This window comes from Lactuca saligna, chromosome 9 (assembly GCF_052625555.1).
Source record: "Lactuca saligna cultivar CGN05327 chromosome 9, ASM5262555v1, whole genome shotgun sequence".
Taxonomy (NCBI): Eukaryota; Viridiplantae; Streptophyta; class Magnoliopsida; order Asterales; family Asteraceae; genus Lactuca; species Lactuca saligna.
The window spans coordinates 187,480,675-187,496,503 of record NC_136425.1 but is presented as its reverse complement, the minus strand read 5'-3'; the positions used below and the strand labels follow the sequence as shown (position 1 = coordinate 187,496,503).

At 36.9% G+C, this 15,829-nt stretch overlaps 1 protein-coding gene across 1 annotated transcript; it reads left to right on the top strand.

Annotated features, from left to right (window-relative positions):
* Positions 1 to 3,520: 3,520 nt before the first annotated feature.
* LOC145014874 (BRASSINOSTEROID INSENSITIVE 1-associated receptor kinase 1-like) lies at positions 3,521 to 15,166 on the top strand. The gene is made up of 10 exons (XM_078973315.1): positions 3,521 to 3,801; positions 4,052 to 4,184; positions 4,287 to 4,358; positions 4,496 to 4,639; positions 4,809 to 4,880; positions 4,976 to 5,050; positions 5,142 to 5,203; positions 5,353 to 5,490; positions 5,598 to 5,930; positions 14,733 to 15,166. Exons 2-10 carry the CDS (start codon positions 4,102 to 4,104, stop codon positions 15,164 to 15,166), a joined length of 1,413 nt encoding a protein of 470 aa, XP_078829441.1. The 5' UTR covers positions 3,521 to 3,801; positions 4,052 to 4,101.
* The last annotated feature ends 663 nt before the right edge of the window (positions 15,167 to 15,829 follow it).

Sequence of the window (15,829 nt, the reverse complement as noted above, 5' to 3'; positions counted from 1 at the left end):
CATTTGTGCCGGTAATACTCATGAAATTCTATAATTTAGGCTACTTATATCTATATAATTTTGTCTTTAATATAAATAAAATAAATAATTAATTGTAGCACGTAGAATATAATAAAAATTCAATTGTTTTTCATCAATATTTTTAAACTTTTTGAATCAAATATCTAAATAAATATCAAATATATAATGTGGAACCAAGTACATACTCAACATAGAGTTAAAAAAAACTTGAAACATAATTGTGGATAAACTTATTCCCTAAACATCATGCTAGGTTAAATAAACGGTGTTATCTCATACTCTAGAATCAATACTAGCAATCTTCTGTCTAAAAATTAACAAAGACAATGTAAGTACTTTTTAAATAAGGCATACTTTAGAAAACAAATAATATAACAATAATCACAAATCAACTATATCTATAAACACAAATGAAAGACGAAAGCCTAAAATTGATTACCAACGTTATGATGACTTTCAGAATGTGATATATTGTTGACTGAATTAGAGTTGCACTAGTGTTCTACAAGCAGTAGTCATCTTTGAATACATGAACGAGGACTGAGACTGATATCAATGTGCAAATATTAATATTTTTCCCACCTAAAGGGTTGATAGACTCGGTAGCAATCTCTCCTCTATGCATAAGACATGAATGTCCTCATCCGCATCACTAAAGGTAACAATATCTCATGTAACATACGTCAGATGTATGTCTTCATTTTGATATTATCATATGACAATTTCAATATTTTGTGTGATGTGAAAAGAGTGAGCACGAGTCTTAAATTTTTAGATAAAAAATAGGTACTTTCGACATACTTTAAAGTCTCTTGATTGTACTTTGTTATGTATGTATTGTGCATTCGAGTTAGACATTTTGAAGAAGTGAGAACAATGGCACATAAACTCACTCGCAATCTCTTATATGTGCATAATACATGAATGATGAATGTCCTCCTTTTCCTCATCATATTTCTCCGTTTACATTTCTAAAAATAGTTAGGTCTTTGTTTATGTTTCCATTTTTTTACCTTTAAGTAATAAAGATAGAAAAAATTTGCAATTTAATTGCTATAGTTGAAGAAGTAGAAAGCTTTAATTTGGGAATTACACATTCTAAAGAAGGGAGAACAATGGCAAAATTGTTAGCTTAAGAATGTTGTATGTATTCAAAAAAAGACCCAAACTTCCATTCCCGAAGATTATTCTTATAATATTTCCAATAAGTTTTGGTCTTTTTCTTTCTGGTTGAGATTATTTCAATTGAGAGGGGTTCCTCTTTTTCCATAATCCATAATTCTTAAAGGTGGAAACATTCACCTCGATGGTGAAGGAAACAACTTTCATATTGGTGTTAAATATAAGAAATAACAATATACTTTCATATTTTTGTTTTATCATATCCTTGTACTTTTACTTTTTCAACAAGCATAAATTCTTGTTGTTTTAGGTCCATGTTTTATTTTCACGTTTTCAATGTTGATTAGTTAAACCAAGACTTCCTTGTAGAAGGCTTGTTGCCTCTTTTATACTGAAATAAAAAAAATACTTATGAGATTGTGTCACCTCAACATTATATTTTGGATAATAATACATCTAAACTTTGAAATACATAATGATAATCGAGATGAGAAATTATTTCATATTAGCAAAACATGATTTTTAACATTTTTATTATGAAAACATGAATTTAAAAATGATGAAGGACATGAAAAAAATAATAATTATTAAAACCGCCTTTAAATCTATATTACCATAACGTCATCCAATGTAAATTTATTATCGTTATTTCATTGCTAATAAATTTTGTTTTTATAGTATATATGTTTGATTTTTATAATATAAAATCGATTTTCGCGTTTTCGCAAAATATTTATGTTTTCGCATGAACCTATATATATATATATATATATATATATATATATATATATATATATATATATATATATATATATATATATATATATATATATATATATATATATATATATAGGAGTAGGATCAAATGAGAATACCAAAAAGGTTGAGAACGCGAGAACAAAGTATATTCTTTTGTGATTCCATGTATTCATTTGTGGAGAAATGATAAATTTTTTCGCTTTTAATTTCAATTGAAGAGAAAAAACATATTCATGTTGATTGTATGTAAAAAAATCATCATTTCTCCACAAATGAATACATGGAATCACAAATAAATATACTTGTTCTCGCGTTCTCAACCTTTTTGGTGTTCTCATATGATCTTTTCCCTATACATATATATATATATATATATATATATATATATATATATATATATATATATATATATAAACAAATGTTTAAAATAATTAAAAATAAAATTGCCAATCGTTCAACACATAGAACCGAGAAAAATATTTAAAGCACAATAATATGTTGATCACTGATGACATACTCGAGTGATTCTTTGCATTATCTTTTTCTTTCCTGTGAGACCATTTGGAAAACCCTCAACAGAGGGCTAGTTATACATGCTTGTATACATGTTGGCACGAACCACAACGATGAACACACCCCGGGTGTCTGTTGTTGGCCATGCTCTTGGTGGGTTGTGGTGGCTACCACGATGAACAGCAGCCAATAGGAGGGTAATGGGTCTTTTGGGTAGTGGAGAGTACTCCCAATAGTTGTGGTTGTTTGTGGTGGCTCTAGGTGGCTCACTTGGAAGCTCTCCACAATCCTTGGTGTGAAGAGTATTCCTAATAACCTAATGATAACCTAAGGATGACTCAGGGGGTGGGTATTTTGTGTAGTGGTCCAAAATTAATTAGTTAATTAAAACCAAGTTTTTATATAATTAAAACTAATGATAATAAGGCCCTTTATGTTCACCCTAACAACTAGAGTCTTGCCTAATTCTTTTCATGTTTATTAAGTTCTATTGCCTTGCATGATATGGTTTAAAAATAATTAATTAAACTCACATGTTGCGAGCATTGGGTGTGGACAATGGGATATAACACCAAATTGGTGTCACCTCATCCATAACACCAAGGGAGAAATGGTGTTCCAGATGTTATATCATGTTAAGAGAGAGAGAGAGAGAGGGAAAAAAATAGAGAAAATTATTTGATTGGTTGATGAAGGAGATAACCAATCATTTTTTTTTGTTTTATCTCGTTCTCGTTACCACAAGATCCACCCTAACGAGATTCAACAAGTTAGAGGGGGCGGTGTTCCCCGTCATGACGCCGTTGAAACATGCCACATCAACATGTTGCTACTCATTTTTAGCCCATAACGCATGCTCTATGTGAAAGTATAGTCAAAAGCTTTTTATGGAAGTCATCTATCACTTTTTCAATACACCCATTTTCCACAAAAGGCCCCATATTTATGCTACTCTGCCCACTCTTTATCCCTACAACCAGTTGATTTTTACCATAAAAAAAATAAAACCTTTTGACTGACTACACAAAGACATCCCCGCCCAACCCACCCACCGACCCACCAAAAAAAACTACTACATATAAGGTAGCATCTCTAATAGAGCAAAACCCACAAAAGAAAATTTCAGAATTACCGTTTTCAGGAATGTCTTGAAGTGGGCTTTTTTGGGTTTAGTTTGTTGATTTTATCTTTGCCTGTTATAGATAGTGTTCAAAGCTAGCATTCTGTACGTGCTGAACGTGGTATTTTGTAATTTTTTTTTTTTTGAGTAAATAATGAGGAAAGCAGGATTTTAGTTTGCCAGAAATGGTTCGGACCCTCCCTGTTATAGCCTTTTCGTTTATTTTGGGGTTCTATAATTTGTAACGGTTTATGGGAATGCTGAAGGTTTGTGCTTCTTCATGACTCTTGATTCTTAATTTAATTCTAACTTAGCTTTTAAATTAAATGATTGTTGCTTGTATAAATATAGTAACTTATTGCAATTGCTTTCCTTGAATTATTTTCCCAATTATAGATAGTACACATGAAGAACAAAAATTGAGATCAGATTTATGATGCTTAATTTACAGTAAATCTTCATTAATTTGATATTTCAAAATTAGACTTGTTAATCAGTTTCATATATGCAAAACAGTTGATGCATTGAGTGCCCTAAAGGCACGATTACACGATCCTAAGGATGTTATGCAAAGTTGGGATTCAACTCTTGTCACTCCATGTACTTGGCATCATGTTACTTGCGACAATGAGAATAAAGTTGTTAGCGTGTATGTTTACCAACCTGTTCATGCAATCCTCAAAATTCCATTGACTTTTTACATTCAGTGAAGAAATTAATTCGTGTTTTTTGATTTCTGGAAAGCATGCAGTGATCTTGGAAATGCAGGCTTGTCTGGTAAACTGGTTCCGCAGCTTGGTCAACTTACAAACTTACAGTACTTGTAAGTCTTCACATGCATGCATTTGTGTTATGATCATACTAAGATACAAATCAAATATATAATATGTATATATATGATTATAAACTTACTAATATTTATATATGGTGATATTTCTGAAACGGGATGCTCTTGGATAGGGAGCTTCACAGTAATAACATTACCGGAAGAATTCCTAAGGAGCTTGGGAACTTAACGGAGTTGGTGAGCTTAGACCTTTACAGGAACCGGTTAGAAGGTGACATTCCAGAAAGACTGGGCAACCTTCAGAAACTTCGTTTCCTGTACGACTTCACAATTAATATTCAGATTCTTCTCTTGATATATAAAAACTAGAGTAGCTTTGTTGATTTTACTTCATTAATTTTCATACACAAGTTAGCAAATTGTCTCAAGACTCATGTACGTAATTAATATGCATTGTTGTTTTCTCTTCTCTTTGTGCAAGGATAGTCGTCTCAATAACAACAGATTAACGGGAGTCATTCCATATTCCTTAACTACGATATATTCGCTAGAAATAGTGTCAGTAAAAAAGTCTCTCTTATATTCAATTCTTTCTTGGATAATTAATGTTGAAACAAATTTAAAATTGGTCAGTTTAATTCTTTCCATCGCAGTGATCTATCAAACAACTTATTAGAAGGTGATATCTATTACAGTACTGGCTCATTTCCGAGGTTAACGCCCCTAAGGTTTGATTTTAATTACGTACATGAGTCTTGAAATCACGTCCTATATATGGCTTTAATTAATGATGTTATCAGCAAACTTCTCGTCTTTCAGCTTTGCCAATAATACCGACTTGACATCTGTGATTCTTCCAATAAGTCCATCATTTCCTTCAGGTAATTTGGATTGTCATGGTTACTTTATGCCATTAGTTACATTATGTCATGATCGAGCGTGGGAAAGCTTGGATCTTGATATCACAGTAAATTTTGAAGTCCATATATTTACCCCTTCTGATCATTGTGCATATGCAACTGTAATTCAGTCGGAAACAACGGGAAAGACAAGGGAGCTATTGCTGGAGGAGCTGCTGTTGGTGCTGCTCTTGTTCTTGCAGGTTGGGTAATTGTACCTGCTTGGCGGTGGTGCAGAGAACGACAAGATCATTTCACTGATGTAGCAGGTATATATGTTAATTAATTAATTACTATATTAATTTAACAAAATCATCGATTTCCTGAATTTGTTTTTCCGCTCATTTGATTCTTGTATGCATGTTTGCAACTGAAGAGGACCCTAAAGTTCATCTGGGACTACTGAAGAGGTTTTCTCTGCGTGAACTACAAGTTGCAACCGATGATTTCAGTAACAGAAACATTCTTGGTCGAGGTGCATTTGGAAAAGTTTACAAAGGGCGGTTAGCTAATGGTGCTCTGGTGGCTGTAAAAAGACTGATAGATCGTGTTCAAGGTGGTGAATTGCAGTTTCAAATGGAGGTTGAGTTGATAAGCATGGCTGTACATCGGAATCTACTTCGGCTGCAAGGGTTTTGCATGACACCAACTGAACGCTTACTCGTTTATCCCTACATGGCCAATGGCAGCGTAGCATCATGTCTAAAAGGTATGTGGTACGTGTTTGAATAATTGAATATGTAATGGTGTCTTGGGTTTAATTGATTTGGGTAAAAATAAGTATGTGACCTCTCACGAAGAAACGAGAATAATCATACATACACACATATAATATTTACGTGGTTCGGTCAATGCGACATACATCAACCGGACAGAAAGGAGTATTTTTATTCACAAACTTGAACATAGTATGATGGTACATTACAATTTGGTCAATGTAACATAAAACCGAACTAGGTCTCCATTCAATTAGTTAATCAACAACCAAACTACTTGACTGTCGGCCAACTATTGGCCAACCAACTAGCTACTTATGAGCTAATTATTGTCTTCAGTTCTTAAGTCATATTTAACAATTTTTTAAGTCATATTTAACAATCTTCATCTTAACTTAGTAATACTCCAAGCTACAAAAACCAAGAACTTTCTCTATGTCTTGCCAATTTTCCCGGTAAGGACCTAACTCCTATGAACATCTATTACGTCTAAGCAAAATCCCAAATCCATCTTTGCAACTCCTATTAACTCCCACGAACATCTATTATGTCTAAGCCTCTCCGTCAGCCAGGTATTTATCACTTTACACTAAAGTTGACGCGGATTACTCATAAACCTTCTTTGGAATACCCAAATCTTTCATCTCAAACTCACTTTCCAGCAGTGCCTTCAAGTCTTTAATTTCAGCCATATTTTTGGTTGAATTAAGCATAACGTCCATGTATAGCACCAGATATATGTATGTAAGAACCATCACACAACTTCTTTGAGTAAAAACAATTATCAAATTGATTTTGAATATAGCTTTACGAAGTCATCAAAGATTCCAATCTCTTGTACCATTCTCATGGAGAGTGCTTCAAACCATAAATGAATTTCTTTAGCAAATATACATTATCTTTCTTTGAATGAAGGAACCCTTTTGGTTGGAACATTTAAATCTTCTCATCGAGACAACCATAAAGAAATGTTGTTTTGATATAAGTTCTTCAAACTCCAAATCAAGTGCACTAACCATAGCTAATAGAACATGAACTATTTTGTGCTTTAGCACAAGTGAGAAAACCTCATGATAGTCAACTCTTTCTTTATGTGATAACCACTTTACCACCAACCATGCCTTGAACCTTGTTGGTTTAACTACATAATTTCCTTCTTTTTTTAAAGACTCATTTTCATCGCACAGATTTTCTCCTTTCGTAACCAACAAGATCTATGTTTCATTCTTCTCCAATGATTCCATTTCCTCGTTCATCATCATTAACCAGTTTGTTGTTTCTTTACTTGCAACAAACTCTTTGTAAGACAGGTGTTTGTTAGTATTAATGTCCTCATCAATCATTAGTTCATATGCTACAAAACTAATGTCACAAGAATTGACACATCCAACATATCTAGCATGTTTTTAAATGTTCATTTCCCACCTTATTTTTGCTATAGTTTCTTCCTTATTATACTCTCTCCCGGCACCAACATCTCTAGATTCTTGGTTAATGGGTTGATCATGAGATTCATCCCATCTAGGATGTTTCATGTAGGTTTGTTGTTCTTTATTTATCATAACTCTATCTAGGTTTTGCGTTACAAACTCCACCTCTAGCTAGCACCATGATCATGTTTCCTTGCAAGAGTTTTACTTTCTCTTCTCTAGTTACACATAGCAGATTTATCAAACGTCACATCTCTACTAATAACAAATTTTGGAGTCTTTTCCTTTTGGTAAACACCATATTTGATAACCATTCAATCCAATTGAGTATCCTAAATATATGCATTTCATAGCCCTCAACTCCAGTTTACCATCATTAACATGAGCATAAGCATGGCTTCCATATGTACATAAATCATAATAGTTAGAGGTTTTTTTTGGACCATACCTCTTGAGGAGTCTTTAAATTAATTACAGTTAATAGAGATCTATTCACTAGATAACAAGAAGTGTTCACTTCTTATGCTATAATTACTTTGATAAATCATCAAATAAATGCATACATCTTTCACGATGCATCAATGTTTAGTTCATTTGTTATGTGACTTCGTTTTGTTCTGGTGTGTTTTGTATAGTACAATGCCTCACTATACCTCCTGTTTTATAGAAATTGTCAAACAGTGTATTGCAAAACTCAACCCCATTAAACGCTCTAAGTGTCTTGACTTGTTTGCTTGTCCGTTTTTCAACCATAGTATTTAACTTCTTGAACTTTCCAAACACTTCATATTTTTCTCTTTAGAAATGTAACCAGACATTCCTTGAATAGTAACCAATAAAATTCATAAAGTACAACCATCCATCATGAGATTTCGCTAGAGGACACCATAAATATAAGTGAGAACATATTCAAGGGTTTCCTTTGTTGTGTCCTGACAAAATTGAACTTCACCCTATGTTGCTTTCAAAGTGACACAAGGTTCATAGAAGTTGACTTTTCTAGTTATTTCTCCACCAAAAGACCAACGTTTACTCAAGATTGACATGCCTTTTTCGTTCATGTTCCCCAATCTAAGTCGTCATAACTTTGTCAATTCATCACGTTTCTCTAAGCGTTGGGATACAACCATCATTTCTTTAACTACATTGCCATTTAGAAAATAAATTCCATATTTCATCTTTTTTCGTAACTATAAGATCACGTTGGTAAAATTTTATCCAAACATTTTGTAACATCCAAAATACGGTCCGAAATTTTCGTTTTAAAATCAATAATAAAACCAAAATAAACATATCATATCATTCATAAACAAAATTCGTTATATCACATCAGAGTATTATCTCAAAACATGTTCTTTTATCAAAGTAAAACATCTCAGGCTAAAGCTTCTTGGTGTGTGCAATACAGTCATCCCGAGCTATTCCCTTTGCTACCGGAAGTAATTGAAACCAAAACTGAAAATCGTAAGCATGATGCTTAGTGAGCTCCCCAATCTACCACATACCATACACATAAACACACATATTGGGCCCCCACCCACTGCATCGGGACTTGCCTGGCATCAGACTTGCTCCGGCATCGGACCATGCCCGACATCAGGCCCTACCTGGCATCGAGCCCCTCTCGGTATACAAATCTACTTCTCTTAGGCCTCGCATGTCTCTGGGCCTCACCCGCTATACACATACAATCACATACACATAAAGTCATGCTATTACATACAGACAATCTCTACGCTATAACTGTTAGTCTCAAGGCCCCGCCTATCTTGGGCCCTGTCCCTAATCAGATGCTAATGAGATATGGAACCCCGTACACACTCAGCTAGTGATGAGATACGGGCCCCCGCCCATACTCACCTCCCTACAAGTATCACACAAACAACAATTATAACTACATACACATATACTACTGCCTCGGGTACCACCCGAGATCAGACAGAAATTCGGAACATATAAATTGCATCAGGCTAACCCCGACATCAGATCTAAATCCGGTATACACTATCACACATAAATAGGACGACATTGGTGCCTTAGACCAGTTCCTACTGGAGAAAACTCACATCGCTACGCTCGTTGTGGAATCTTGTGAATAACCTCTCGCTGCTAGCTGGCAGATCCCTGAGCTGCTGATCTCTCGTCTTCCCGAGCTAACAATACCAAAATATCGCTTAGTTCGAAACATTAATCCTTATTAGGGTAAAATTACCATTTTACCCCTAGTACAACTTGGTCCATATCTAAGGCTCAAAACTCTAATATAAAAAGCCCAACACTAGATGGGCTTCCCAAACCCACTAGTGGCCCACTAATGGCCCAATTTACTAAATTGGGCCCAATACCTCTAATAGGTGTTACCCTAAGCCCAAACATCTTCTTGGCCCACATTAACTGTCTTCTGATGGCCCACTTAGGCCCAAAGGACCAAAATCCCCCTGTATGGCCCAATCCAAGGCCCAAAATACACAAGGCCCCTCTCTGATGAGTACGTTGGGCGTACTCCTATGTACGCTAAGCATACTGGCCAAATGATGCGTATGTTGGGTGTATGCTCAGCATACTCCTCTATTAAGTCCATTTCTTATTAAGTGCTTAATACTTAGATTTAGAAGCTACAATTAGAGATCCAAGTCCTTTTCATCGTCCTAATCCATAAAGTCACTAACTTGATGACTTTACTTGTCCCTAACAACTCCAAACTCCAAAAATGATGTACTATTTCCATGAAGATGGCCTTAACTCATGCATGAATCCATTAAGACCATCGGATTTGGGATATAAAGCTTCCACCTTTGGACCAAAATTACTTTAAAGCTAAACCTCACTAGATCTAAGCACTCTTAGGTAAAGCTATGAACTTTATACCTCCAAGGAATTCCAGATAATGATGCTATCCCAAATCTATGAGCTCCAACTTCCCAAGTTCTTCCTTGCCAACTTCTTCTTTTCCTCTTCCAAGCTTACACTACTAAAATGAGCTTCTCAGGGTCAAGATCACCCAATGATGAAAGGATGAGGCGTTTTAGGGTTTCTCTGAGGTTGGGGAGGCTGATAAGGGACTAGGGTTTGAGACATAATGTTCTTTATATAGTGGCATGCCCTAAAAATTAGGGTTCAGGGTCTTTGAGAGTACGATGGGCGTACCTCTTGTATGCTAGGCATACTCCCCCTACTCCCGCGATCATTTCCACTATGTTGGGCATACCTGGCCGAACACGTGCATGTTTCCTTTACATGCATGGGACTTGCTTGTCAAACATCTCCATTAGGGACCATTTATGCCAATAACTTCAAAGTGCTATAACTTCTTCATTCTAAGTTCGTTTTCGAGGAACTTTATATCCACAAAAAGGTGGCGAGAAACCCTACGCTCCTAGTTACATATCCGAGTCTTAAAACCTTTCAAATAGAACCCGAGACCCATAAACAACCGAATCGCTTATATCCTGGGCCTCTGAGACCGCCACCAAAGTACTTTTCAAAACGGGGTGTTACGATTCTCCCCCACTTAAATTAGACTTCATCCTCGAAGTTCGCTACAGCCAACTACCCCACTTCCTCTAACGGTGCTCCGATACGATGCATACTCTGTCTGCCCGATCCAATCCTCGAAGAACCGCCTCTACTTGTCTTCCATCCGATCCTTCTTGAGCAAAATTCTAACCCTCTAGGGTATCCTCTGGAGAACCATCTAATCACTATAAACCTTTAGTACATCGCTCTTACCCAATCGATACTTCTTCTAGTACTGCCGGAGTACCCACGCTAAACATTCTAGGGGTTCACCCCTTTTTTTCCTGCGCGTTAACTGGCCTTCCCAAGGCAACTTTCCATAAGCAACAACCTTCTCTATCTCTGTGTGGGACAACCCTACGTTGTACCAAATCTACAGTCACTCCCAGTGCTGTCTCTTCACTGCTACACACTAAATGCTTCCACTTATCGCGTCTCAGTGTTGAACACCCAACTCAGTAGATGGATCAGATAATCCTTCGAGTAAAAGATTCATCCTTGCAACAGTTAGACTCAAACAAGAGCTGCACAACAAAGTCAAATCAATCCCCTCTGAGATTATGTGATCTCGTTGTGAGGGACATAGCACCACTCGGTGAACTGGCTACTCCCCTAAAGGATTCTCCCATCCTTGATCCTATCCGGAGGTCCTGCTGTCTCTTATTCGCTTTCCGGATGATCCGAGACCACCCTGGTCCCAACTAATCCACCACCATCTTGGTTACCGGACTCCGACTGATTAGTGAACTTAACTCCATCTCTCAGTCGCTCCCAGCGACTTCCGAAGGAAGCTTCGGCTGTCTAAAACTGCTCTCTCTACCTTGCGACTCTGGCTCTATAAATCCTGGGACCCTCGATCCCCTACATTGACCCTACCATCTCTACCAGGTCTCACCTGCGCTGCTATAAGTACATAAGCCTCCCCCATGGGTCTCACCCAAACTATATTTTGGAGCGGCCTCTCCCACAGGTCTCACCTATCTAGGGCTATGCAGGCCCACTCCTCCGTGAATCTCAACTTGCTATCATTTCGTGATTCCTATCATACTAACTAGGAGATACGTCCCCCCGCCCACACTCCACTAACTAGGAGATACGGACCCTCACCCACACTCCTCTAACTAGGCTGCTAATGAATGTTACGGCTTACCCGCAATCTTACAACACCTCACGTTGTCTAACTATTGATGAATGCTACGACTATCCCGTAGTCTTACATCCTTACTAAACTTGCATTCACACCGAGAAGATCTCTAACTTGGTTCCCAACCAGTTATCAACTGTCGTGAATACACGAACTTAATGTTGGGAAGTCTTCCCAAACTCCAAAATCACGCGCTCCTTATCTTATTCAAGCAGCCACTTGGCAGCTTTCCTTCCCAACAAAGTCGTGAACGCATCCCAGTTGTGTACTCACTTCTGCTCCTGACCACTGGGATGGTTCTCGCCCACTTTGATTCAACTAGATCCCTACAGCTCCCCTCTTGGAAAGGATTCTCAATCCTTCTCTCCATCTAATGGTCGATCTACTAACAACCAATACTTACTATTGCCAGAGCTCCAAAACTAACCAATACCAAATCTGAACTACTTTGAATGACTAACAGAACATCTCTCGAGCCTTACTCACACTTGCTACAATGACCGCATCCTGAGAACCTGCCCTAGGGAAACATCTCTGAACTACTACTCTAACATCCATGGTATGCAGATGGCATATAACTTATCATAAGCAGGAAATATAATATTCTAAAATATACTCACTAACATCGATGCAGTACCATAAAAAATAAATCATAAATAAAAGCTGATAAGAAAATGAAAGATACGAACCTGCCACATCAGGGGCTGCTCGTGTCTCCTCTGAAACCAACTGGTACGCCCTGATCTTCGTCGTAGGCACCTCTGCCCGCCCCTAACGGCCATCGGTGATCCTCAAAGTCGTAGGGGTAGGTGTTATCACTTGCCATGTTGAAAGAAAACTCGGACACTGGGCCTTCTTGTAGCCCCGCTGACTACAATGGAAGCATATCAAGTTTGATTCCTGGGTAGTGGTAGCGGTACAATCTCTGCTAAAATGACCAACGCGACCGCACTTGAACCAGCCCGAATCACCACCATTGTCGCTCCTACACACACCCTCGTGCGTCCTGCCGCACTTGCCACAGCAGCTACGGTCCTGATGACCTCTCGATCTAGAATCTGATGTCTTTGGCTTTTTAACATGACCCACTAATGCATGTGCCTGCTCAGGATTCTGCTTAGTGCGGGATTCCAACTCTATCTCCCACTCACAGGCCTTCTCCACCATCTCATTCAGGTTTTTGCGCCCTGTAAATCTCACAAATTCCCAGATATCATCCCTCATCATGGTGTGATATCTCGTCCACCTCATATCTTCATATGTAGCATATTGTGGGATCAACAAAGCTCGCTCCCGGAACTTGGCGGTGATCTCCGCCATAGTCTCTGTGGTCTGTTGGATTTCCTGGAACTCTCTCACCATCCTCTGCACCTCAATGGCTGGTGCAAACTCTAAGTCAGATCATTGTCCTTAATACATCACATCACAACATCACCCATCTTCACCGTGCCATTCTATTCTTTAAAAGATTAGAAAAACATCATGATTATAGGTCATATGGTGATATGCACCCAAGTCCAAGATCCAAGCATTTGTAGAACCAGTCTTACATATAGCTAAATTTTCATATATGTCTTCTTCATCTGAAAATCTTTTGAACCATAACATTACATTTATTACTTCTTGACTCAACTTTGAAATTATCCTTCTTTTGCAATGGAGATCTCTTTTATAGTGACCCTTTTTCTTGTAGTTATAACACTAATCTTAGCATAAGATTTAGACTTAGAATGTGGCTTCCCCCTGTTTCCAGCATCTCTTTGCCAACAAATAAAATTGAATTGAAACATTCTTCATTACCAAAACCCATACACTTTAGTTCCTTGGAAACCAAGGAATCCTTCATGTCATTGACAATAATCGTTGTTCTACCATACAACACGGTATCAATGAGACTCTCATTAGAATTCGATAGAGAGAACAACGAAGTAGTAGCTCGATCCTCATTTCAATTTTAACTTATTCACCTTGTAGGTCAATTCTAATACGATTAAAATTATCTAGATGATCATTACGTTATTTTTATCATCGGAAGGGTATACAAACCTTCCATCTCATATAACCAATTCATGAGATAATTGTTCTGATATTAATCAAAGAGTTTCTCCCAAAGACTAGAAGTTTTTGTTTGTTCGTCAACCTCCTATAACACAACATTAGTTACTCATAAACAGAATAGCGATATGGGCTTTTTCCAGAACACCCACCATGTCTTGTAGTAATTTTACTTCTCCTTTTAAAGCCATTGCACGACCCTATTGAACAATAAGAGCTCTCGTTTCACCTTCCATAACATAATGTCTTTCGCGCCATGGAATTTCTTCAACTTAAATTTGTAAGACAACATCTCTCTAATTGACAAAGCAAAATGTAACTCTCATACCACTTGTCAGGAATAAACGAGAATAATCTCACACATAAAGACACAATGTTTGCGTGGTTTGGTCATTCTGACCTACATACATAGGCAAAATGGAGTATTATTATTCACAAGTTTAAATACGAATATGATTCGGTGCAATTCAAATCCTACTTAAAACCGAAATGGGCCTCAATTCCATTAGTTGATCGACAACCAAGCTAATGGATGGTTAGCTAGTGGTCTTCAATTCTCAAGTAACATTTAACACTACTTACAAAACATCGAATAGAGTAAACAATGAAATGTGATAATATCTAACAACCTAAATGATAAATTATTGTAGATCGAACTTATACACGACCTGTACTTGATTGGCCAGCAAGGAAACGAATTGCATTGGGATCCGCAAAGGGACTTGCTTATTTGCATGATCATTGTGACATTAAGATAATCCATCGTGATGTGAAAGCTGCAAACATATTGTTGGATGAGGAGTTTGAAGCGGTTGTAGGAGACTTTGGGTTGGTTAAACTCATGGACTGCAATGATACTCATGTAACAACAGGTATTCGTGGTACGATCGGACATATAGCCCCTGAGTATCTAGCCATGGGGAGATCTTCAGAAAGAACTGATGTTTTTGGGTATGGTGTGATGCTTCTAGAACTAATCACTGGGCGACCAGCCTTTGACCTTGCTCGGCTTGCCAATTATGACGAAGAGGTCATGTTGCTTGATTGGGTAAGCATCCTTGAGTTGAATGATTTCACCAAATAATTTCAACATAAATGTAAAATAGGATTTCTAAAATCATCATAAAATACATATAAATGTCATTCATTAAACATGAAACCTTACTTGATTTTGTTTCATTAGAAGACGCCACGAGAATAGACGATTAAGGAGGATTTAACAATTCTAAGTATGTCCCCTTTGTGATGGTGTTGTTTTTTACACATCCTTAGTCTCAAAGATAATAAATGAGAGTTTTGTAATTAGGAACAAAAAATTAAAGCACATTAGAAATCGCGTTAACCATCTTTTAATTTATTTAGAGGGACTAGAATGGCTTATCGAGATTCTGTAGGGACTGTTTGGTAATAATTAAAAAGTAAGTAAAGCCACAATTATTAAAGAGATTCACTGATAGACAAATATTTCCATATACTGTAAAAAGTTTAGTCACATAATTAATGATAAAATTTCATTCTCCCATTTGGTTGTATGTCTATCATATTAAATTTTATTAAGTTGGACAAGTCGAAAGATATGCCGAAAACAATCGCAGTTGATGATGTGATGGAAAAAGGACGCCTAACTAGGAAATGTAAAGATAGTGTGATGAAAGACCTGAAGTAGCTGTTTTAAAGTTAGTTTTATGCTAGTATATGGTTTTTCTCCTTAGTTTCATACTATTATTTATTTTACATTGTGGTTTAA

What these genes read in the sequence shown, in the direction of transcription:
- LOC145014874 (XM_078973315.1), top strand. Translation starts at nt 4,102, where the DNA reads ATGCAAAGTTGGGATTCAACTCTTGTCACTCCATGTACTTGGCATCAT. An exon ending in CCGAGGTTAACGCCCCTAAG is followed by an intron (nt 5,051 to 5,141) that starts GTTTGATTTTAA and finishes CTCGTCTTTCAG; the next exon opens with CTTTGCCAATAATACCGACT. An exon ending in TCATTTCACTGATGTAGCAG is followed by an intron (nt 5,491 to 5,597) that starts GTATATATGTTA and finishes TTGCAACTGAAG; the next exon opens with AGGACCCTAAAGTTCATCTG.